This window comes from Molossus molossus, unplaced genomic scaffold, assembly GCF_014108415.1.
Source record: "Molossus molossus isolate mMolMol1 unplaced genomic scaffold, mMolMol1.p scaffold_m16_p_21, whole genome shotgun sequence".
Classification (NCBI taxonomy): Eukaryota; Metazoa; Chordata; class Mammalia; order Chiroptera; family Molossidae; genus Molossus; species Molossus molossus.
Window position 1 is genome coordinate 4,936,783 of NW_023425357.1, and position 22,855 is coordinate 4,959,637.

At 41.2% G+C, this 22,855-nt stretch overlaps 4 protein-coding genes across 8 annotated transcripts in view; all 4 read right to left on the bottom strand.

Moving 5' to 3' along the window:
- LOC118638283 (zinc finger protein 615-like) overlaps window positions 1-22,855 on the bottom strand; it is a 150,100-nt gene that overhangs the window by 121,853 nt on the left and 5,392 nt on the right. The window lies entirely within an intron of this gene.
- Window positions 1-22,855, bottom strand: part of LOC118638304 (zinc finger protein 615-like) — a 279,374-nt gene that overhangs the window by 58,000 nt on the left and 198,519 nt on the right. The window lies entirely within an intron of this gene.
- On the bottom strand, window positions 293-10,599 carry LOC118638284 (zinc finger protein 585A-like). The gene is given in 3 exon segments (XM_036273994.1): window positions 293-3,399; window positions 9,654-9,780; window positions 10,557-10,599. Coding segments are annotated over 3 exon segments (2,880 nt in total). The 5' UTR covers window positions 10,590-10,599; the 3' UTR covers window positions 293-679.
- On the bottom strand, window positions 13,980-17,405 carry LOC118638734 (zinc finger protein 615-like). Its single transcript, XM_036274871.1, has 2 exons — window positions 17,381-17,405; window positions 13,980-17,051 (listed from the first exon to the last, which is right to left on the bottom strand). Exons 1-2 carry the CDS (start codon window positions 17,403-17,405, stop codon window positions 15,289-15,291), a joined length of 1,788 nt encoding a protein of 595 aa, XP_036130764.1. The 3' UTR covers window positions 13,980-15,288.

Genomic DNA, 22,855 nt, shown 5'->3' on the forward strand with positions numbered 1-22,855 from the left:
ACCATATTCACAACATCTGTTCAAATTTTCTGTACTATGAGCTTGCTGAAGTATACCCAAAGTACTCTTCATGGTGAAGCCCCTTCCACGTGCATTGCAATTATATGACTTCTCTGAATATATATTCAGAGTTGCAATAAGCATGCTTTTCCCAATTACCTCAGCCAAGTTCCTGTGTGTTTTCACTGATGTGTGATGACATGATCCTCAGCTTTGAAACCTTTCCCACATTCACTAGAGATGCAAGTTTTCTCTCCTGTATGAGTCCGTTCATGTACAACCAGTCGTGCCTTCACTGGGAAGCATTTTCCACATTCACTGCATACAAAGTATTGCTGTCCTGTGGGAAATTGCTCATGCATATTCAGATAGTCCTTCCTGGTGAAATCTTGACTGCATTTAGTACGGAAATAAAGTTTCTCTCCTGTATGAGTCCACTGGTGTAAAACAAGCTTGTTCTTCACTGGAAAGTCTTTTCCACATTTCCTGCAGATATCAGGTTTCTCTCCTGATTGCTGATGAAGAATCAGATGGCTCTTTCTGATGAAACCATTCCAGCAGTCACTACAGATATAAGATTTTTCTCCTGCATGAGTCCACTGATGTAAAACCAGTTGTGCCTTCACTGGGAAGGCTTTTCCACATTCACTGCATACAGAGGTTTCTCTCTTATGTGAGATCACAGATATACATTTAAAGATTTCAATAGGATGAAACCTTTCACACATTAACTACAGATATAAGGTTTCTCTTCTGTATGAATTCACGGATGTTCAATCAGTGATCTCTTTCTGATGAATTGTTTCACACATTCACTGTCCATACACAGTTTCTCGGAAGAAAAACTTTGCTGATGTGAAATGAGATCACCTTTCATTGTGAAGCCTTTCCCACATACACTACACACATAGGGCTTCTCACATGTGTGTTTTCGCTGATGTGCAATCAGACGATGCTTTGCTTTGAAATCTTTCCCACATTCACTACATTTAAAACGTTTCTCTCCTGTATGAGTTCCTTGATGTAAAACCAGCCTGCTCTTCGCTGGGAATGCTTTTCCACATTCACTGCATACATAGGGATTCTCTCCAGTGTGAGATCGCTGATGTACAACGAGACAGGTCTTCCTAGTGTAACCTTTCCCACATTCACTACAGATATAAGGTTTCTCTGCTGTGTGAGATCGCTGATGTACATTCAGACAGCTCTTCGTGATGAAACCTTTCCCACATTCACTACAGATATAAGGTTTCTCTCCTGTATGAGTCCGTTGATGTACAACAAGCTTGTCTTTCACTGGGAAGCCTTTTCCACATTCACTGCATACAAAGGGTTTCTCTCCTGTGTGAGATCGCTGATGTACATTAAGAGATTTCTTCACGATGAAACCTTTCCCACATTCACTACAAATATAAGGTTTCTCTCCTGTATGAAATCGCTGATGTACAATCAGACAGCTCTTTGTGGCGAAACCTTTCCCACATTCACTACAGATATAAGGTTTCTCTCCTGTATGAGTCCGCTGATGTACAACAAGCTTGTCCTTCACTGGGAAGCCTTTTCCACATTCACTGCATACGAAGGGTTTCTCTCCTGTGTGAGATCGCTGATGTACATTCAGAGATTTCTTCACGATGAAACCTTTCCCACATTCACTACAGATAAATGGTTTCTCTCCTGTATGAAATCGCTGATGTTCAATCAGCGTTCTCTTTCTGGTGAAATGTTTCCCACATTGATTGCACATATATGGTTTCTCTGAAGAATGAGTTTGCTGATGTGAAATGAGATCACCTTTCATTCTGAAGCCTTTCCCACATACACTACATACGTAGGGCTTCTCACCTGTGTGTTTCCGCTGATGTGCGATCAGACGATGCTTTGCTTTGAAATCTTTCCCACACTCACTACATTTGTAACGTTTCTCTCCTGTATGAGTCCCTTGATGTAAAACCAGCCTGCTCTTTGCTGGGAAGGCTTTTCCACATTCACTGCATACATAGGGATTCTCTCCTGTGTGAGATCGCTGATGTACAATAAGACAGGTCTTCCTGGTATAACCTTTCCCACATTCATTACAGATATAAGGTTTCTCTGCTGTGTGAGATCGCTGATGTACATTCAGACAGCTCTTCGTGATGAAACCTTTCCCACATTCACTACAGATATAAGGTTTCTCTCCTGTATGAGTCCGTTGATGTACAACAAGCTTGTCCTTCACTGGGAAGCCTCTTCCACATTCACTGCATACAAAGGGTTTCTCTCCAGTGTGAGATCGCTGATGTACAATTAGACAGCTCTTCCTGGTGAAACCTTTACTGCATTCACTGCAGATATAAGGTTTCTCTCCTATAGGAGTCAGTTCAGGTAAAACAAACTTGGCCTTCACTGGGAAGTCTTTTCCACAATCACCACAGATATAAGTTTTCTCTCCTGCACAAAATTGCTGATTTTCAAGCAGCGATCGCTTTAATGTGAAGAGTTTCCCACATTTATTGCACATATGTTTCACTGAAGAATGAGTTTCCTGATGTGAAATGAGATCGCCTTTCATTGTGAAGCCTTTCCCACATACACTACATACATAGGGCTTCTCACCTGTGTGTTTTCGCTGATGTGCAATCAGATGATACTTTGCATTGAAATCCTTCCCACATTCACCACAGATATAAGGTTTCTCTCTTGTATGAGTTCGTTGATGTAAAACCAGCTTGCCCTTTGCGGGGAAGGCTTTTCTACATAGACTGCATACATAGGGATTCTCTCCTGTGTGAGATCGGTGATGTATAGTCAGACAGCTCTTCCTGGTGAAACCTTTACCACATTCACTACAGATATAAGGTTTCTCTCCTGTGTGAGATCTCTGATGTATAATCAGACAGCTTTTCCTGGTGTAACTTTTCCCACATTCACTACAGACATAAGGTTTTTCTCCTGTATGAATCCGTTGATGTAAAAGAAGCTTGTTCTTTACTGGGAAGCCTTTTCCACATTCACTGCATACAAAGGGTTTCTCTCCTGACCCAGTAAGGATGTCCTGCCCTAACTCCCCGCAGGTAAAATGCTTCTGGGACACAATGAAATCGAAGCCATTTGCAAATGAGATTCTGTCCACACTTATGAAAGGCTTCTCTCCCACATGCTGCTCTTGGTGCTGGTGAAATTTTGCACTAAAATAAAATTGTTTTGCACAGGCCCCACACCTCAATAGTATCTGCCTGGGTTCTGTTTCCTGCAGCTCAATCAAGTGGAAAATTTTTCTCAAGACTAATCCACAACTCTCACAGGGGTGGCTCTTCTGGGAAGACAAAGCTAACTTGGAATTCCTTGCCTCTGATACTCTTATAAAAACATTCTGTTCAATCAGTGCCTCCACATCCTCTGCTCCACAGCAGCAACCTGAACAAAAGGAAATGCAGGTGAAGTACATGTTGACTTTATTAAAAAGAATATCTTCATCACAAATGTTTTTCTGTCATAGCTAGGCATAACTCTATAGAGTGATTTTCAAGACAGGTAAGTTAGAATTTTAGAAAATGGCTGTTACGCATTACTTGGTCCCAAAATTCAGTTAATGGTGGAAATATCACCGAGGGAGGGACAAAAACATAGGGTGGGACACAAAGAAGAGAGGTAGGAGAAACAACTGTTCCTCCACAAATGGCTTCCTGTAGGACCTTTCATGATGGTGATATGAGTCTGTGTAGAATGACTTAAATGTGCTCAAACCCATAAAAATCAACTGTATTAGAGCATATGATTTTCAAGTTCCATATAATATGTGCACACTCTAAGGCTCTGCAGGCATGGTCAAAGGTTGGAGTGCAGGAAAAAGAGACCTGTAGAAAAAAATGATGCTCCAGCCAGTGTAGCTCAGTGGTTGAGCATCGACCCATGCATCAAGAGGTCGCTGGTTAGATTTCTGGTCAGGACACATGCCCAAGTTGTGGGCCCAATCCTCAGTGGGGAGCATGTAGGAGGTGGTCAATTGATGTTCCCTCTCATCAATGTTTCTATCACTCTCTCCCTCTCACTTCCTCTCTCTCTCAAATCAATAAAGGGGAAAAACAAAACAAAACAAAAGAAATGGTGGAGATGCAAAGTTTAGAGATGTTAGGTTATCCACAGGCTGGGAATCTAAAGGAGAAATAAGAACCAATCAAACTGAGTATTGGCAAAGTGTCAATTAGCAAGAACAAATAGAAAAGGGTGAGAAATTGGCAGTGAAATCAAAGCACGGTTGAATAAGATGGGTTCCTAGTTATGAGTTACCAAAGCCCTGGAGTCAAAAGCTCCCCCACAGCCCTTCACCAAGTCAAGACTACCTCTAGGTCTACCCTGTCATTCATAGAGTCAAGTTTGTTCTGTGATTCACAAATGATTCGTCCGTGTAAATCCTAGTGGAGTCATTACATGGAATACAGAAGACACAAATCTGGAAAGAAGAACTAAAGAAATGGATGGCAGCACTGTGGTAGAACAACAAAGCATGAAAGAAATCAAAGGAAAAAGATCTACGTGAGTGACATCAGCAAGATGCCAAAGTAAGATACACAAGAATTCTTACCACTCCCAGAAAGTATAGACAGCAATCCATAAACAAAAAGAGAAGCATATGAAGGCAATAAGAGTACAATTAAGACAAAAAGCAATGCAGAAGAACAAAAAGGGGAGAATTGCCACACACACACAAAACAAAAAACAAAAAGATGACTAAAAAAAGTAGGTTACCAGATATATTTAAAGATCACTAGGGTCAAAAATAAGGGTCAGAGTTACCTCTATCAACCACTGCGCTTGTACTAATGTTGATGTTAGTGGCTGTCCTGTGAAAAATCACTGTGAACTTCCTACAATAATACTAAGTAGAAACACATATACATAGGAAAGTATAAATCTTACTAGTAAAGGTGAGAACAGAATCAAATTCACAATACTGTAACACTGCATTGGTGGAATATGTATTTAGTAACTCTATTAAAAAGCTTAAAAGTTAAAACAACTAAAAATGACAAAGCTAGCATTATGTACCTTAATAGATACACAGTATAAAAATATGTGAATCGTGGCACTAAAAATATATAAAAGGGTGTGTGGTGCAAAGTCAAAGGGTAGAATATTTATACACAATTACCAAGAGAAAATAGACTGGTAAAGAGTATGACTCATCTTATGTAAGTCTCTTGGAAGTCACAAACAAACACTATGTAATAGATATACAAAAAATAAAGGAGGCAAACTGCTATACAAAATCATCATATCACAGAGGACAATCACAGGACAAGAAGAGAAACAAAACCCAGAAACCAATAAAGAAATGGCAATAGTAGTTCCTTAAACAAATTCTTCAATCAGGAGACAGAGTGACTGTAGGAATAAAACAAACAAAAAACAGATGCAATATATGCTACCTACAAGAGACACTAAACCTCTAGGAATACAAATTGGCTGAAAATAAAAAGATGCAAAATATTATCCAGGCAAATTAAAACAAAAGAAGGCAGGAGTACCTAAAATTCATTCAGACAAAACACACTGCCTCAAAAACTCACAAGAAACAAAGGTTGCCCTAGTCGGTTTGGCTCACTGGTTACAGCATTAGCCCATGGACTAACTAGTCACGGGTTCAATTCCAGTCAGAGCACAGACCTGGGTTGTGCTTCGTCCCTGGCCCTGGTTGAGCCGTGCAGGAGGCAACCAGTCAATGTGTCTCTCCTTCATTGTTATTTTCCTCTCTCCCTCCCACTGTATCTGATGATGAATGAAAAAATATCCTAGAGTGAGGATTAAAAAATTAAAAAATAAATAATGAACGAACAAATAAAATAAAACTTCCTTCCTGGTTTTTTAAAAAAAAAGAAGCAAAGATCATCATAAAATGATAAATAAATCTGTTCATCAAGATGATCAAAATTTTAAGTATTATGTATCAAACAAGAGAGCAACTAAGTACATTAAGCAAATAATATCAGATCTATAAACAGGAAAAAAACAATATTGGTAGGCAAATTCAACATTGCTGGCAAACCTTTAGCAAGACTAAAACAAAAGACAGAAGACTCAAATAAATTTTCTTAAAAATGAAAGATAAGACATTACATCTGACGATATGAACCATAATGCATCATAAGAGATGTTGGTAGATGAAATGACCCTACATAGAGGAAACTGTTAAGATACCACCATAAACTTCTGAAATTAATAAAGGAGTTCAGAACCCTGGTTTGGTGGCTCAGTTGCTGAGAGGGTGGTTCTGATGGACCTAGACTGTGAGTTTGATTCTCCGTCAGGGAACATGCAGGGGGAAGCCAATGGGTGAAATAGCAGATCAGTGCTTCTCTCTCTCTCTCTTTCACTTCCTGTTGAAAAGCAATAAATTAAAAAATTTAGCCCTGGCTGGTTTGGCTCAGCGGTTAGAGCATCACCCGTGGTCCAGAGAGACCCGGGTTCGGTTCCCGCTAAGGGCGCATACCTCGGTTGCAGTTTGTCCCCAGCCCTGGTTGGTTGTGTGGGTGGTAGTCACTTGATGTGTCCCTTTCACGTCAGTGTTTCTCTCTCTCTCTTCTTTTCTCTCCCTCCCACTCTACCAGAACAAAAAATGGAAAAATGTCCTCGGGTGAGGATAAAAAAAAAATTTTTAAGAATAATAAATTCAGAAAAGTTACAGGATACAAAATCAACACACTAACATCACTTCCATTGCTAAACAACAACAGTAATATCTTTGATAGAGAAATGAAAAAGGTAGTCACATTTATAATAGCATCCAAAACAATGAAATAGAAATAAATTCAAAAAGGTGAAACATCTCTACATTGGGCACTACAAGACACTGATGAAAGACATCACAAATACCAATCAGAAAGAATATATGTATCCCCATGTTCATAGCAGCACTATTTACAATAGCTAAGATCTGGAAACAACCCAAGTGTCCATTAGTAGATGAGTGAATTAAAAAGCTGTGATACATGTGCACCATGGAATACTATGCAGCTATATGAGTTGGCATGGAAAGACCTGGAAAGTATTATGCTAAGCAAAACAAGCCAAGCAGAAAAAGACAAATATCACATGATCTCACTTACTTGTAGAATATAATGAACTAAACAAACAGCTGAACAAAATTAACCCAGAGTCATAGAGGTGGGGTATAGAAGCCACAGAGGAGGAAGGGTTTGTGGGGGGAAAGATAAACCACAGAACTTACATGCATATATGCATGACCAATGAACATAGACAACAAAGCTGGGGATGGGGTGGGGGGGGGAGCGAGTACGGTGTCGATGGGGAAAAACTGATAAACATCTGTAACAAAAACAAAATACATAAAAAATTTTTTAAAAAGAAAGACATCACAAACAAGTGGAAAGATATTCTGTGGTTTGAATTTGAAATGTTAATATCATTAAAATGTCTATACCACCCCAAAACAATCTACAGATTAAATGGAATCCCAGTGATACCTTCCATTGTATTATACAAAGAAATGAAAAGAGAATCTTGAAATGTGTGGCACCTCAAAGACCTCCTTTAGCAAAAGCAATCTTGAGCAAGAACAAACCTGGTGGTATCACACTTCCTGACTTCAATCTATTACAAAGCCAAAGCAACCAAAGTGTTTTTGGAATAAACACAGAAACATAAACCAACAGAGCTGAACAGAGAACACAGAAATAAACCCACCCACACATCTTCAAGCACTCTTTGACAGAAACTGCAAGCCCTGGCCAATTTGGCTCAGCCGTTAGAGGGCTGGCCAGTTGACCAGAGAGACCAAGGTTCGGTTCCTGCAAAGGGGAAGGAACCTCAGATGCACTTTGTCCCCGGCCCCAAATGGGGTTTTGTGAGTGACAACCAGTCGATGTGTCTCTCTCACATCGATGTTTCTCTCTCTCTCTCTTCCTCCCTCTCTCCATCCCACTCCATCTGAAGATAAATGCAAAAATGTCCTCAGGTGAGGATTAAAAAAAAAAACTTGCAAGACATAAAAGAAAGAAAGAATAGTTTCTTCAATGAATGGTACTGAAAAAATAGTCATGTAAAACTACAAAACAAGACACCATTGATTAAAATGAACTCAAACTGTAAGAAAGAATTAAATGTCAGGGTTAAATCGAAAAACACCTTCAAGATAACCTACAAAAAAAGCTTTGGAGATTTGTTTTAGAAATGGTTTTCTGGATGTGACACCAATCACCAGACAAAAAAATATATATATATACACAATCCGGACTACAACAAATAAAAAAGCTTTTTCATAGCACAACAGCAATGAACAAAAGGAAAAGGATCTACAGGATGGGAGAAAATATTTGCAAATCATACAAACGTATCAGTTGGAGATATTGCAGTCTGTTCAGAGCAGCAAAATAAAGCAAAAGCACAATTTAGAAAGTAAGTCACACAAATATTTTGAATTCCCAGTGAACAAAAAAGGTATGTTAACATTATACTCCAGTGTAATAATAACCCAACACCTCTGTCTAAAAAAACTCTACATAGCATAATTAAAAATACTGTATCAGCCCTGGATGTTTCGGCTTAGTGGTTAGAGTGTCAACCCAGGGACCAAAGAGTCTCGGGTTCGATTCCCAGTCAAGGGCATTAACCTCGGTTGCTGAAACAATACCCCGCTCTGGACTGGGTCGGGTGGAAGGCAACCAAATGATGGGTCTCTCTCACATAAATGTTTCTCTCTCTCTCTCTTTCCCTCCCTCTCTCTCCCCCTATCCCCCCCTTCGACTCTCCCCTACAAAAAAGAAAAAACTCAATGGAAAAAATATCCCAAGGCGAGGATTTAAAAAACAACCTGGCTCTGGCTGGTTTGGCTCAGCGGTTGGAGCGTCGGCCTGCGGTACAGAGAGACCCGGGTTCGGTTCCCGCTAAGGGCACGCACCTTAGTTGCAGTTTGTCCCCGGCTCTGGTTGGTCGTGCGGGTGGCAGCCACTCGATGTGTCCCTTCACGTCGATGTTTCTCTCTCTCTCTCTCTTCCTCTCTCTCTCTTCCTCTCTCTCCCTCCTGCTCTATCTGAACAAAAAACGGAAAAATGTCCTCAGGTGAGGATAAAAAAAAAACATCCTGGCCGGTGTGGCTCAGTGGTTGAGCGTACAGCATGCACCAAGAGGTCACAGGTTCAGTTCCTGGTCAGGACACATGCCCAGGTTATGGGCCAAATCCCCAATGGGGGGCATGCTGGAGAGGGCCAATCGATGTTCTCTCTCATTCATGTTTCTAGTTCTCCTACTCCCTTCCTCTCTCTAAAAAAAAAATAAAGAAAAAAAATATTTTTTAAATAAACAACAAAAAAAACCACACACACATAAGCATGTAGAGACAATTCTCAAAAAAAAAAATTGTGTACAAATAGCGAACAAGAATATAAAAAATGCTTTGCTTACTAATCAAGGTATAATTCAGTAGACTCCCTGCATACATCCATCCCTATGAGTTCCTGATAACAGGTATTGGGCCTGCAGGGAGAGAAGCCAGTAGTGCAAACAAACCAGCCCTTCCGAGGACAGCAACTACCCAGAAAATGAGAAATCAAGCAGTGTCACAGTCCACATGTGAGGACAGAGTGCATCCCAGGAAAAGGGGTATGGGAAAATGCAAAGCCAGGCCAGGTAAGTGGCGAGAGTTAGGGTCTTACCCAATGAGCATATGAGTTCAAAGTTCTCCAGCATCACATTCAGGTACAGGCGTCTCTGACTCTCATCAAGGAGGCTCCATTCCTTCCTGGAGAAGTACAGGGCAATGTCCTCAAAGGTCACACCAACCTGTCAGATTTGAGGCAATGGAAACCAGAGCAGTCTCTCTGACAAACAACAATCCTACTCCTGACACATCTTCCCCAGCTCAACCTCCTCCAGGGCTCCCCAGTCTAGTGAGAACACGGGGTCGGGGTCCTCATGCTAGTGTTGGCTGCTCTCATCACAGTCCCATTAATGCCAGTTACCGCCCTCAGCAACAGCAGCTGGGTAGGGTGGATGGGGGCGGGGGAGGCGGACAACATACAAATGCCCCCTAAGCTCCGGGACATCCCTGCACAGCCCCGTCCTTCCTGCCCAGCAGGACCACTGCAGCCTCCCACATCACGCCTCCCAGACAAGCCAAACCTGGGCTCATGCTTCACCCTCACGTCCCCACACCAGGCCCCAGGACCCTCCGCTCACACTCCCTCTGGCTGTGCGCACCACTGTGTCAGGTCTACCTCCTCCCCGTCTTCAGACCCCGGCTCCCTTCCTGCTCCATCCCACGGGGAGCCGGACCCAGCACGACCCCCGTCCTCTGAGGGACCCCACAGCCCGGAGAGCCGGGATGAGGCTGTGCCGCCCGCCCTGCCTCTGATCCTGCTTCAATACAGATCCGCACGGCAATTTCGGACACAAGGAGCCCGTCCCCTCCGCACGGTGCCTGCCGTGTCCTCAGAAGACAACACTCCGTGCCCTCGGCCTTCCCCACGGCCCTCCACCCGGGACTCCGCTGCGGGACGTGACGGGCGCCCGCACCCGGGCTGTGCGGTTCAGGCCGGAGGCTGCGGACGCGCACTCACCTCAGCCGGGAGCCTCGGCGGGGCCGCCGCCATCGGACCCTGCGGGCGGGGCGGGGCTGCGGTCCAGGACGCCCCGGGCAGGGCCCACTTCGTGCGGGTCTGGAGCGAGTCACCCGGGCGGCGTCTTCCAGGCTCAGACCATTGGCTGTGTGGGGGGAACACCGCTCTGTCCTTCCGAAGCTCAGGACCGCCCGCTACAAACCAAGAGAAGAGGAAACCCCGGCCAGGAGCCCCACCGAAGTCCCGCCCCACAGAGGTGTCCAAACGGAAAAGCCTCTCCTGAGCCTTCATTGGCGCAGCCAGTGGCATTCCACGCCGGGCCTTCTGGGTAATGTAGTTTCTGCAGCCCAAGGCTGGATTCTGTATTTCCTCAGCGGACTCCAGGAGTGGATTTGGGGAGTTAAAGCCCAAGAATACACCAAGTATGCTAAACCCTCTAGTGCCTTCAGTGGCGGTCATTTCACGGACAAATCTGTGTCTAGGCACCTACGTGTCTTCCCTTCGCCTCCAGTTTTGCATGTATTTCTCCAGGTTCTGCTGTTCTTGATCCGCAGGCATCGTTTCTTCATTCAGGTCACCTGCCTCTGGATCTTTCCGGCTGAATGTACCTGGTGGAGGTTGCTCAAGTCTAACACGACCTTGCTTGCCCTACTTGGTTCCACTATACAAAGTTAATGTTACAAAACACAATAATACTTAAGAGTGTCTGCTCATGACGCAATCAGCTCTGCCAGCTCAGTCGACTTGTTGGAGTCAATCAGGATTTGATGTGATGCCTCTGGTTCTAATTATACATTCATTGCAAACAAGGAGAACACGTTGAAGACATAAAAGACATGCCATTCCATCAGAGAACGCGGGTTTGGTTCCAGACCATCCAAGCGAATACGTCAATAAATATAGCCACAAGAATTTTTTGGCTTCCCAGTACATATAAAATTTATGTGTACTCTAGATTACTGTAGTCTATTAAGTGTGCCAAAATTATGCCAAGATATCAGGTACATACCATAATTGTAAAATACTGTTTTTTTTATTAATACTCAGTCAAGGATATTTTTTCCATTGGTTGCCTCCTGCACGCACTCCACCAGGGATGGAACCCAAACCTGGGTATGTGCCCTGAGGGAATCGAACACCTGACCCTTAGGTGCACAGGCCAAAGGCTCTCACCACTGACTGGCATACACTGACCAGGGCATCTCTCTTTTAAAATAATAATAATAATAATAATAATAATAATAATAATAAATCGTAATAATAAATCAAACTATTTTTTTTAAAGAAAGAAAAAAAGATACTGATGAGTGATGAGAGGAGCTCTAGCCAATATGGCTTACTGGTGAGAGCATTCCCCTCTGCACCTAAGGGTCACGTGTATGATTCCCAGTCAGGGCTAATACCCAGGTTGTTTGTTTGTTTTTTTTCATCCTCACCTGAGGACATTTTTACCTTTATCTTCAGATGGGGCAGGAGGGAGAGAGGGGGGAAGAGAGAGAAAGAAACATCGATGTGAGAGGACACATCTACTGGTTGCCACCTACAGGACCCAACTGTATGTCATGAACATACATTAATAACAAATACACATCTAAACAAATAATAATCATGAAAAATACCATTGAATGGGCAAATTAAGAGATACACTGAGCAAGGTCTGGGAACTTTCCATGCACAGGAGCTTCTGTCCCCATGAAGTTAGGGTGCAGTGCTTTCTTCATACCTGGATGTGTTCACACATCTGCAAGCTCATCAAACCCTTTTACTAGGTTGTTTATAGACTCTTCCCAAAGCAGGCTTGATTGATCATTAACTACTTCCAGACCCTTGCTTGCTCTGGATGTGTAAAGTTGAAAATTCCAACCGTGGTCCCCTCAATGCAACAAAAGATGCTATAAGTGCTGTTAATCACTAGGAATTTCCCAGGGGTGGAAACCAGCATGTATGCATTTTGTATACCTCACAAGACCAACTAGTAATATCAGAGGAGTACATGCTATATGACTCCATTTTTCTAATATTCTATAAATTTAAAATAATATCGATAAAAGGAGAACTGTGATTCTCAAGATGAAGGTCAGGAAAAGGATGTGTCTATGAAGGGCTAAGAGGAGGGAGTTTGTGACCAGGAAAATCCTGCATTTCTACAGTGGTCTTGGTTAGAGTAACCCACATATATGATACACTTCCTTAATACTATATTGAAAAACCAAAGAAGACGAGTGCTTGTTAAAACCAGAGGGATATGCCCTGGCCGGTTTGGCTCAGCGGTTAGAGCGTCCGCCTGCTGTCCGGAGAGACCCGGGTTCGGTTCCCGCTAAGGGCATGTACCTCGGTTGCAGTTTGTCCCTGGCCCTGGTTGGTCATGCGGGTGGCAGCCACTAGATGTGTCCCTTTCACATCGATGTTTCCCTCTCTCTCTCTTCCTCTCTCCCTCCCACTCTATCTGTACAAAAAATGGAAAAATGTCCTCGGGTGAGGATAAAAAAAAAAAATAAAAAAAAATAAAAAAACCAGAGGGATAGCCCTGGCCAGTTTGGCTCAGCGGTTAGAGCGTCGGCCTGTGGTCCGGAGAGACCCGGGTTCGGTTCCCGCTAAGGGCACGTGCTTCGGTTGCAGTTTGTCCCCGGCCCTGGTTGGTTGTGTGGGTGGCAGCCACTCGATGTGTCCCTTCACGTCGATGTTTCTCTCTCTCTCTCCCTCCCACTCTATCTGTACAAAAAGTGGAAAAATATCCTTGGGTGAGGATAAAAAACAAACAAACAAAAAAACCAGAGGGCTAGATCCTGTAGTGAACTGCACTGTAACAATGTCTCTTTCCTCTATTTGATAATCTACTGTGTCCTTGTAAGATTTTACCTTTTGGAGTAGCTACCTGAACGACATTAAGAAACCTCTAGAAAATGTCAGTTTGTGTGATTTTAAACTTATTAAAAGATGAAAATTAATAAAAAACATATATATTAATTTTATAAACCACTCGATGCTCTTCATAAACTTGGTTAAGATAAATGTGTTCTTATCCTCATAAAACAAACACATTTCATTTCATTTTGAAGAACTTGAAGTATTCGGAAATAATTCAAACTTAGAACTAAAGAAATGCAAAAATTACTACATAATGAAATAGGTAGTGCACAATTGTGTTGTACATATTAAAATGTAATCTATGAAGGGAGTTACTGCCACTATTTAAAATTTATAAAATCAATGCCAAGTAGAAATAGGATGAAGGTATCCTGTCCCCAATGTCTTGTGAGGTGCATTATCTGTTCAGACTTGAGACAGAATGCTTTTTTATTCAAGGCTTCTTTCCTTCATAGTTATCTGAGGCTTTGCTAAAGACTACACAATTACATGTGTTCATTAGTTATTTCTCATGAATTTACAGAAAAATAATAATGCAACATAAATACCTGAAAACCACAACATATTTCCTGCCAGAGAAAAATATTTATAGAAGTGACATCTACTATTAAGGAGATGCTTTCTTACAATTAGAACTAATCCTTCATTCATGTTTCCTCATGATTATATGATAAGGTCTACTTCCACTAAAGGGTTCCCACCTCTGTCAAATTTATAGGATTTACCTCAATAGACAATTTCCTCTGTCAAATTTATAGGATTTACCTCAATAGACAATTTTCAGACATACAATGTCCTCAAATATCTTCATCAAGGGTGACTGTATAAGAGCTGTTTTGTAAATACTTTCATTGATATAAAATACAAAGGAGTTGATCAGTAAACACAGTACCACATTCTTTGCACAATATTATTCTTCACTGCACATTATTATTTTAAGGACCTACTACGGGCAATGAGGTTACCCCAAAGGGATGAACTATAAATTCTCTTGTTTCAGAAGGATTCACAAGTGGTCCAAAGCTTTCCCAAAATTACTACACCCACAAGGCCTCATTCTTGTACATTTTCTCAGATAAACATTGAGTCCTGACTTTGTAGTGAAGACTTTCCCACAATCATCCCATCATAGGGTTTCTCTCCTCTGTACATTCTCTGCTGGGTAATGAGATCAATTTTGGGTAATGAAAAATTTTCACAATCAGTATATGCAAAAAAAGCCTATTCGCAGTGAAATCTCTCATGTTGTGGAGGCATGCCTTCTTCTTGAACCCTTCACAATATTCACATATTTGTTCAAATTTTCTGTACTATGAGTTCACTGATGTACTCCCAGAGTAATTGTGAAGCCCTCTCCACATGCATTTCTAATATATAATTTCTCTTAATATAAATTCACAGATGTGTAATAAGCATGCTTTTCCCAATCAGGCCATAGCCATTTTTGTTGCATATTGAAACTTTCCCTCCTGTATGAATTTGCCAGATGTACACTGAGATTACACTTCAAGGTAAGGTCTTTCTGACATTGAATGCACATATATGGTTTCTCCTAAGTATGACTTTGCTGATGTAACGTGAGATCAGTCTTCATGGTAAAGGTTTTTTCACATATCCTACATACATAGGGCTTCTTACTTGTATTTGCTGATGTGTGATCAGATGATACTTTGCTTTGAAATCTTTCCCACATTCACTACAGATGAAAGGTTTTTCTCCTGTATGACTCTGTTGATGTAAAACCAGCTTGGTCTTCACTGAGAAGCCTTTTCCACATTCACTGCATACGAAGGGTTTCTCTGCTCTGTGAGATTGCTACAGCACAATCAGACAGCTCTTAGTGGTAAAACTTTCCCCACAATTACTATACATACAAGGTGGTAAAACTTTCCCCACAATTACTATACATACAAGGTTTCTCTCCTGTGTGAAATTGTTTATGTACAATCAAAGATTTCCTCACAATAAAACCTTGCCCACATTCACTACAGATATAAGGTTTCTCTCCTGTATGAGTTCGTTGATGTAAAACCAGCTTGGTCTTCTCTGGGAATCCTTTTCCACATTCACCACATACATAGGGTTTCTCTCCAGTGTGAGATCGCTGATGTACAATCAGAGATTTCTTCACAATGAAACCTTTCCCACATTCACTACAGATATAAGGTTTTTCTCCTGTATGAATCCGTTGATGTAAAACCAGCTTGGTCTTCTCTGGGAATCCTTTTCCACATTCACCACATACATAGGGTTTCTCTCCAGTGTGAGATCGCTGATGCACAATCAGAGATATCTTCACAGTAAAACCTTTCCCACATTCATCACAGATAAAAGGTTTCTCTCCAGTGTGAGATCGCTGATGTACAATCAGAGATTTCTTCACAATGAAACCTTTCCCACATTCACTACAGATATAAGGTTTCTCTCCGGTATGAGTCCTTTGATGTAAAATCAGCTTGCTCTTCACTGGGAAGCCTTTTCCACATTGACTGCATACATAGGGTTTCTCTCCTGTGTGAGATCGCTGATGTACAATCACATAGCTCTTCCTGGTAAAACCTTTCCCACATTCACTACAGATATAAGGCTTCTCTCCTGTGTGAGATCGCTGATGTACAATCAGAGATTTCTTCAAGATGTAGCCTTTCCCACATTCAGTACAGATATAAGGTCTCTCTCCTGTATGATTCCGTTGATGTAAAACCAGCTGCACCTTCTCTGGGAACCCTTTTCCACATTCACTGCAAACATAGGGTTTCTCTCCTGTGTGAGATCGCTGATGTATAATAAGATAGCTCTTTCTTGTAAAACCTTTCCCACATTCACTACAGATATAAGGTTTCTCTCCTGTATGAGTCCGTTGATGGACAATCAGCTTGGTCTTCACTGGGAAGCCTTTTCCACATTCACTACAGATAAAAGATTTCTCTCCTTTGTGAGTGTGCTGATAACAAGTGAGCTGAGGCCTTTGGAGGAATGTTTTCCCACACTCAGTACCTGTATTAGGTTTCTCTGCCATGTGAGTTTTCTGATGTATATTCAACTCTAATTTCTCCGGGAAGGTTTTCTCACATTCAGTGCACTCATATTGTTTTAGTCCTGCATGAATTTTATGATGTTCAGAGAGCCAGTTTTTCATGGAGAAGCCTTTCCCACACAGACTACATCTGCAAGGATTCTCTTCACTGTGAACTCTATCATGTTGAGTGAGAACAGACATCTTGCTGAAGGCCTTCCCACATTCATTGCATGCATAGGTTTTCTCTACATTGTGAGTTCTCTTTTGCTGAATGACCTGGGTCTTATTATTGCTTTTCATACTGAGAGGTAATGTAATTTCAGTACAACATTGTTCACCGTTGCCATGAAGAAAGCATGTTCCATGTCCATTCAACTCAACAAAATTAGATAAGTGACAGCTTCTGTTTTGGCTTTCTAAACTTAATGTTGACTTTAAGGGTTTTTCAGGTGTCTCAAAAATATTACAATTTTTCTTTAATAGGAAATGACCTTCAATACAATTAACAATATTTAGACACAGGTTACGTTCACAGCATATCTGCGCACTCTTCTGAATGTTTCCAAACTGCAGGTGACACTGTAGCGGATCATCATGTCTCTTGCATTCTAGGAAAGAAGACAACAGTAATTCACTTTGAAATCTCTCCTAATCTTAGTTTGAAATAGAAACATTTTTTACAAAATGCCTTCATGTGAGGTAACTATTTAGTGACAATCTATATTGTAAAATACCAAACATAACTGGTTTCTGCCCAGAAACTAAACTTGTTAAAATATTGTAATACCCTAAGTAATATGAGTATCTATTGTTATACATTAAAAAAAAAAATTTACTAGTAAAGGTGAGTTTAAGCTAATGGATGGTAGCACGGGGATTCTACACAACTTCAGGATGGAACTAGTCACCAGAGACACTAATTGATTAGAAGGCTCACCTTTCAGCTCAACACACTGACCCATGAAAAAGGAAAAAGGGCCTAGGGAATAGAGTTCTATACAAACTCTTAACAAGATCTAACACATCAGGAACTTCCGGTCAAGATGGCGGCGTAGGTAAACGCGGTATCGCGTCCTCCCACAACCACCTCAAAGTTACAACTAAACTACAGAACAACCATCATTCAAAACCGCCTGAAATCAAGCTGAATGGAAGTCGTACAACTACGGAATTAAAAAAAAAAAGCAGCTACATCCAGACTGAGGGAAAGAAAGGGAGAAAGATATAGAAACATCAATATGAGAGAGAGAGAAATGTCAATCAGCTGTTTCCTGCACATCACGCATTGGAGATGGAGCCCACAACCCAGGGATGTGCCCTGACCAGGAATCGAACTGGGAACCTCTCAGTCCATGGGATGACGCTCAATCCACTGAGCCACACTGGATGAGGCTGAACTGTACATTTTAATGGATGAATTTTATGGTATGTGAAATATATCACAATAAAGCTATACAAAATACAAAAAAAAAAAAAAAAAGATCTAACACATCTGTGTTTTAAGTTGAACAAGATCTGATCTGATTCTGTGTTGTTTTGCTTTGTTTTGTTTGTTTTTTTTTAAACAAAGTTTAATATGATTATTAAATATCTAAGTATACACATGAATACACTGGTGGAACGTATAAATCATAAAAAATATCTTACATGAGTCCTGGTCAGTTTGACTCAGTGGTTAGAATGTTCTATTCCTGTTCAAGGGCACCTACCTGGGTTGCAGGTTCAGTGCCCCATCCCAATTAAGTTGGGGTCAAGCAGGATACAACCAATCCAAGTGTCTCTCTCATCTTGATGTTTCTCTCCCTCTACCCTATCTCTATTAAATATCAATGAAAAAATATCCTTGTATGACAATTAACATCAAAAATAAGTCTTATCTGAAAATAGAAGTGTGTATATACCTCACAGATGTAGAACAAATATTCCAATCGTTTATATGGAACCAAAAAAGACCCTGAATAGCCACAGCAACCTTGAAAAAGAAAAAAGCAGAAGGAATTGCTATAATGGATATTGAATTATACTACAAAGTCACTGTAATGAAAACAGCTTGATATTGGCACAAGAACAGGCATATAGATCATTGGAACAAACAGAGAACCCAGGTCTGGCAGTGTGGCTCAGTGGTTGAAGATTGACCCATGCACCAAAAGGTCGCTGGTTCAATTCCTTGTCAGGACACATGCCCAGATTGTGGCCCAATCCCCAGTAGGGGGCATGCAGTAGGTGTCCAATCAATGTTCTCTCTCATTGATGTTTCTCTCTCTCTCTCTCTCTCTCTCCCTCTCCCTTCCTGTCTCTAAAATCAATGCAGGAAAAAAAAAAAGAGAACCCAGAAATTGACCCAAGACACTATGCTCAATTAAAATTTGACAAAGGTGGCAAGAGCATACAATGGAGTAAAGACACTCTCTTTAATAAATGGTGTTGGAAAATTGGACAGCTACACAAACAAAAATGAAGCTATTCCAACTTACACCACGTACAAGCATAAACTCAAAATAGATAAAAGACTTAAATGAGACTTGTGAATCCATAAAAATCCTAGAAAAAAATGTAGGCAACAAAATTTCAGACATCAAAATGGAAAGGGAATCCACTGTATGGGAGAGGATAACTGCCAACGATACATCAGATAAAGGGTTAATCTCCAAAATATAGAGTACTCATACAACTCAACAAAAGGATGATAAAATCCAATTAAAATGGGCAGAGGATCTAAATAGACACCTCTCCAAACAGGACATACAAATGGCCAAGAGACATATGAAAAAATGCTCAACATCACTAATCATCAGAGAGAGGCAAATTAAAACAACTACGAGGTATCACTTCACACCTATCAAAATGGCAGCCATCAACAAGTCATTCACACAACAAGTGCTGGCCAGCGTGTGGAGAAAAGGGGACTCTAGTACACTGCTGGTGGACATGCTGACTGGTGCAGTCACTATGGAAAACAATATGGTGTTTTCTCCCAAAATTAAAAAAAATTGATCTGCCATTTGACCCAGTTATCCCGCTTCTAGGACTATATCCTAAATTTAATACACTAAATTTATTTAAATAAATTTAATAAATTTAAGAATATATGTACCCCTACGTTCATAGCACTATATACAATTGCTAAGTACAATTGCTAAGATCTGGAAACAGCCCAAGTGTCCATCAATAGATGAATGGATAAAAAAAGTTATGGTATACATATATATACAATGGAATACTATGCAGCTGTAAGAAAGAAAGATCTCTTATCCTTTGAGATGTCATGGAGGGACCTGAAGAGTATAATGCTAAGAGAAATAAGCCAATCAAAGAAAGACAATATCAGATGATCTCACTTATTTGTGAAATATAGTGTACAAAATGACCTGATGAATAAAATAGTCTCCGTAGCATAGAAGTAGGGTACAGACTGACAAACCTCAAAAGTGGGGGGTCAGGGGTCCGGAAGAGATAAACCAATGAACTTGTATAAACAATGGACATAGACAACAATGTGGGAGGGGGCTGGATGGGGAGGAGAGTGTCAATTGGGGAAATAAGGGAAACATCTGTAACAAAAATAAATAAAATAAAAACCAATGGAAAAATGTCCTCGCATGAGGATTAACAACAAAAATGTCTTATCTGAAAACAGAAGTGTGTATCCCAACAACACAGAATTCTTCCAAGAAAGACTCGTAAATGAGACTGTGTTTTGAATCATAGAGAATAAAAGGAAAAAGAACATACAAAGTTCTGGAATTCAGTAAAACCAAAGACAAGCAAACATGGAGTACTGTGATCAGGTGCACACCTGCAGACCCAGGTGTATAGAAGAAACACATGGTGAGTAAGAATGTGGATCCTCACCATCTGATTTCCAGATAAGGATCAAAGACCACTGAGAGTTATCATGTTTCAAAAGGTTGCTATTTTTCTTCATTCTGGAGACGAGTTAACTCTCCTAAAGCACAAATCTCCAATTCAGACAAAAGTTTCTGCAATCAAGACCTCAATGAATTGTCTCGCTGGAATATACTCTCTTATGTTCCTACATACAGGTGGATGACACGTGGTCAAGTGTTAACCCAGCAGGCATGGGTCACACTGTCCCTGTACATGCCAAAGCAAGGACTGGCCCTGACTGATTATTGGAATATTTATGCCATACCAGATCATTTATGGCAACAATGTTATTTATGTGGATGCCTTTTGTGTGTGTGGCAGAGGCTTTGGGCAACACTGTAATCTATTGAATTGTCAGGACTACAGGCACCACCTGGGTCGGCTTCCCTGGTTAACCATCTTTCACATGTGGTGTCAAACATCATCACTGGGAAAATTCAAAATTTTTTAAAAGACAACACACATTTATTATCTGTTTCTACAGGTCAGAAGTTCAGCATAGCTAAACTGGGTCCCTTTCTCAGAGACTCAAGATTGGGGGAAGGTGTGAGTCACAGGTGTGGCCTTATCTGGAGCAGGGGACCTCTTCCAAGCTCCCTGGTTATGGGCAGATTTCCATTCCTGAGGTTGTGGGACTGAGGCTCTGTTTCCATGGGTGACCCTTCCACAATGTGACGGTTTGCTTTAAGGGAAATAGGAGACGACCTCCGCTATTTTTGCTTCTTGTCTCTTAACTTTAGATACTTTTAAGAAACTGGTTTGATTGGGTGGGCAATGTGGCTCCTTTCATGTCACTCCTGGATTCTTTCCTAGATCACTTTTCATAATTTCAATCTGCATGTTTTACTCTTACTAATTGTAATCATAACTATAACAGTACCTTGTCCTCCCTGACCTTCTACATTGCAGGCAAAATGGGCCTTTTAAGAAATTAGCTAAATAATGCCATTTTTCTACTCGAACACGTTTCCTGATTCTCAATTCATTTGAAATGACAACAAGATCTTAAATGGCTTCAAGAGATGATGTGTGGCCTGTATCTCAGAACCCCAGCCACCACTCCATTGTCCTCACCTCCTGTCCTTTTCCCATCTGCTCACTTCACTCATCCAGACAAGCTTTCTGGACCTTCCTCACACACATTACACATTCAGCTATTTCTACTGCACATAGCATAGGCTCACATTGAAAAACTCCAGGGAGGTGACTAACATCCGTCATCTATGTGCCCAGAGGCACCTTCTCAGACAACCATTTCCACTCCTCAAAGCGCGGTTCTGGGACAAATAGCCAGCCTTTCACTGCTTATTTTTCTTACAGCAGTTTTTTTTTTTTTTTATCCTCACCCGAGGACATTTTTCCATTTTTTTGTTCAGGTAGAGTGGGAGGGAGAGAGAGGAACAGAGAGAGAGAGAGAGAGAGACATCGATGTGAAAGGGACACATCGAGTGGCTGCCACCCGCACGACTAACCAGAGCCGGGGACAAACTGCAACCAAGGTATGCGCCCTTAGCGGGAACCGAACCCGGGTCTCTCAGGACCGCAGGCCGACGCTTTAACCGCAGAGCCAAACCGGCCAGGGCCTTACAGCAGTTTTTACTTTAAAATATACATTTATGGCCCTGGCTGGTTTGGCTCAGCGGTTAGAGAGTCGGCCTGCGGTCCTGAGAGACCCGGGTTCGGTTCCCGCTAAGGGCATGTACCTCGGTTGCAGTTTGTCCCCGGCCCTGGTCGGTTGTGCGGGTGGCAGCCACTCGATGTGTCCCTTTCATATCGATGTTTCTCTCTCTCTCTCTGTTCCTCTCTCTCCCCCCTACTCTACCTGAACAAAAAAATAAAATAAAATAAAATAAAATATACATTTATGGCCTGGTAGGTTTAACTCAGTGGTTAGAGCGTCAATCCACGAATCCATGAGTTGTGGGTTCGATACCGGTCAAGGGCACATACTTTGCTTGCAGTTTGTCCCCGGCCCTGGTAGGGTCATGTATTTACCTAATGATAAATAGAAAAATATCCTTGGGTGAGGAATAAAGAAAAATATACATTTATTAGGTTATGTAGTACATCCATTGAGAAGGAAAATAATGAGATGAGTAAGAACAAGGTTGATTAATTCTTTTGTACTGCTGTTACTTTCAAATATTAGCTATATTAAGGCAAGTTTAAAGGCATGAAGGGATCACCTCAATTGCAGAAGGCAATTACAGGTATGGACACATTAAGAAATGTGTAGGAAGAGGATGAAAACTCTCTAAGCAGGATAACATACCATGAAAATCACTAAAAGGCACACTGCAGTTTCATTAGACAGGACACCTGGGACCAAGTGTCATCAGAATATAATGAGAAACTAATTTATTTCATTTTAATATTTGGGCATAGAATCATTGGGAAACACAATCAAGAAAACAATTCCAAATTCCATTTACAACATAAAGAAAAAGAAAGAATATCATACTTAGGCATATAGTGAAGAAAGGGAAGGGTAAAATTTTTATTCTGAAATTTACAAAGTGAA

Excerpts from the sequence above, each read along its gene's own strand:
- LOC118638734 (XM_036274871.1), bottom strand. The coding sequence starts at position 17,405 with ATGGGTCAGTGTGTTGAGCTGAAAG. Across the intron at positions 17,052-17,380 it reads TCAGTGTGTTGAGCTGAAAG|AATGCAAGAGACATGATGAT; the intron begins GTGAGCCTTCTA and ends CTTCTTTCCTAG.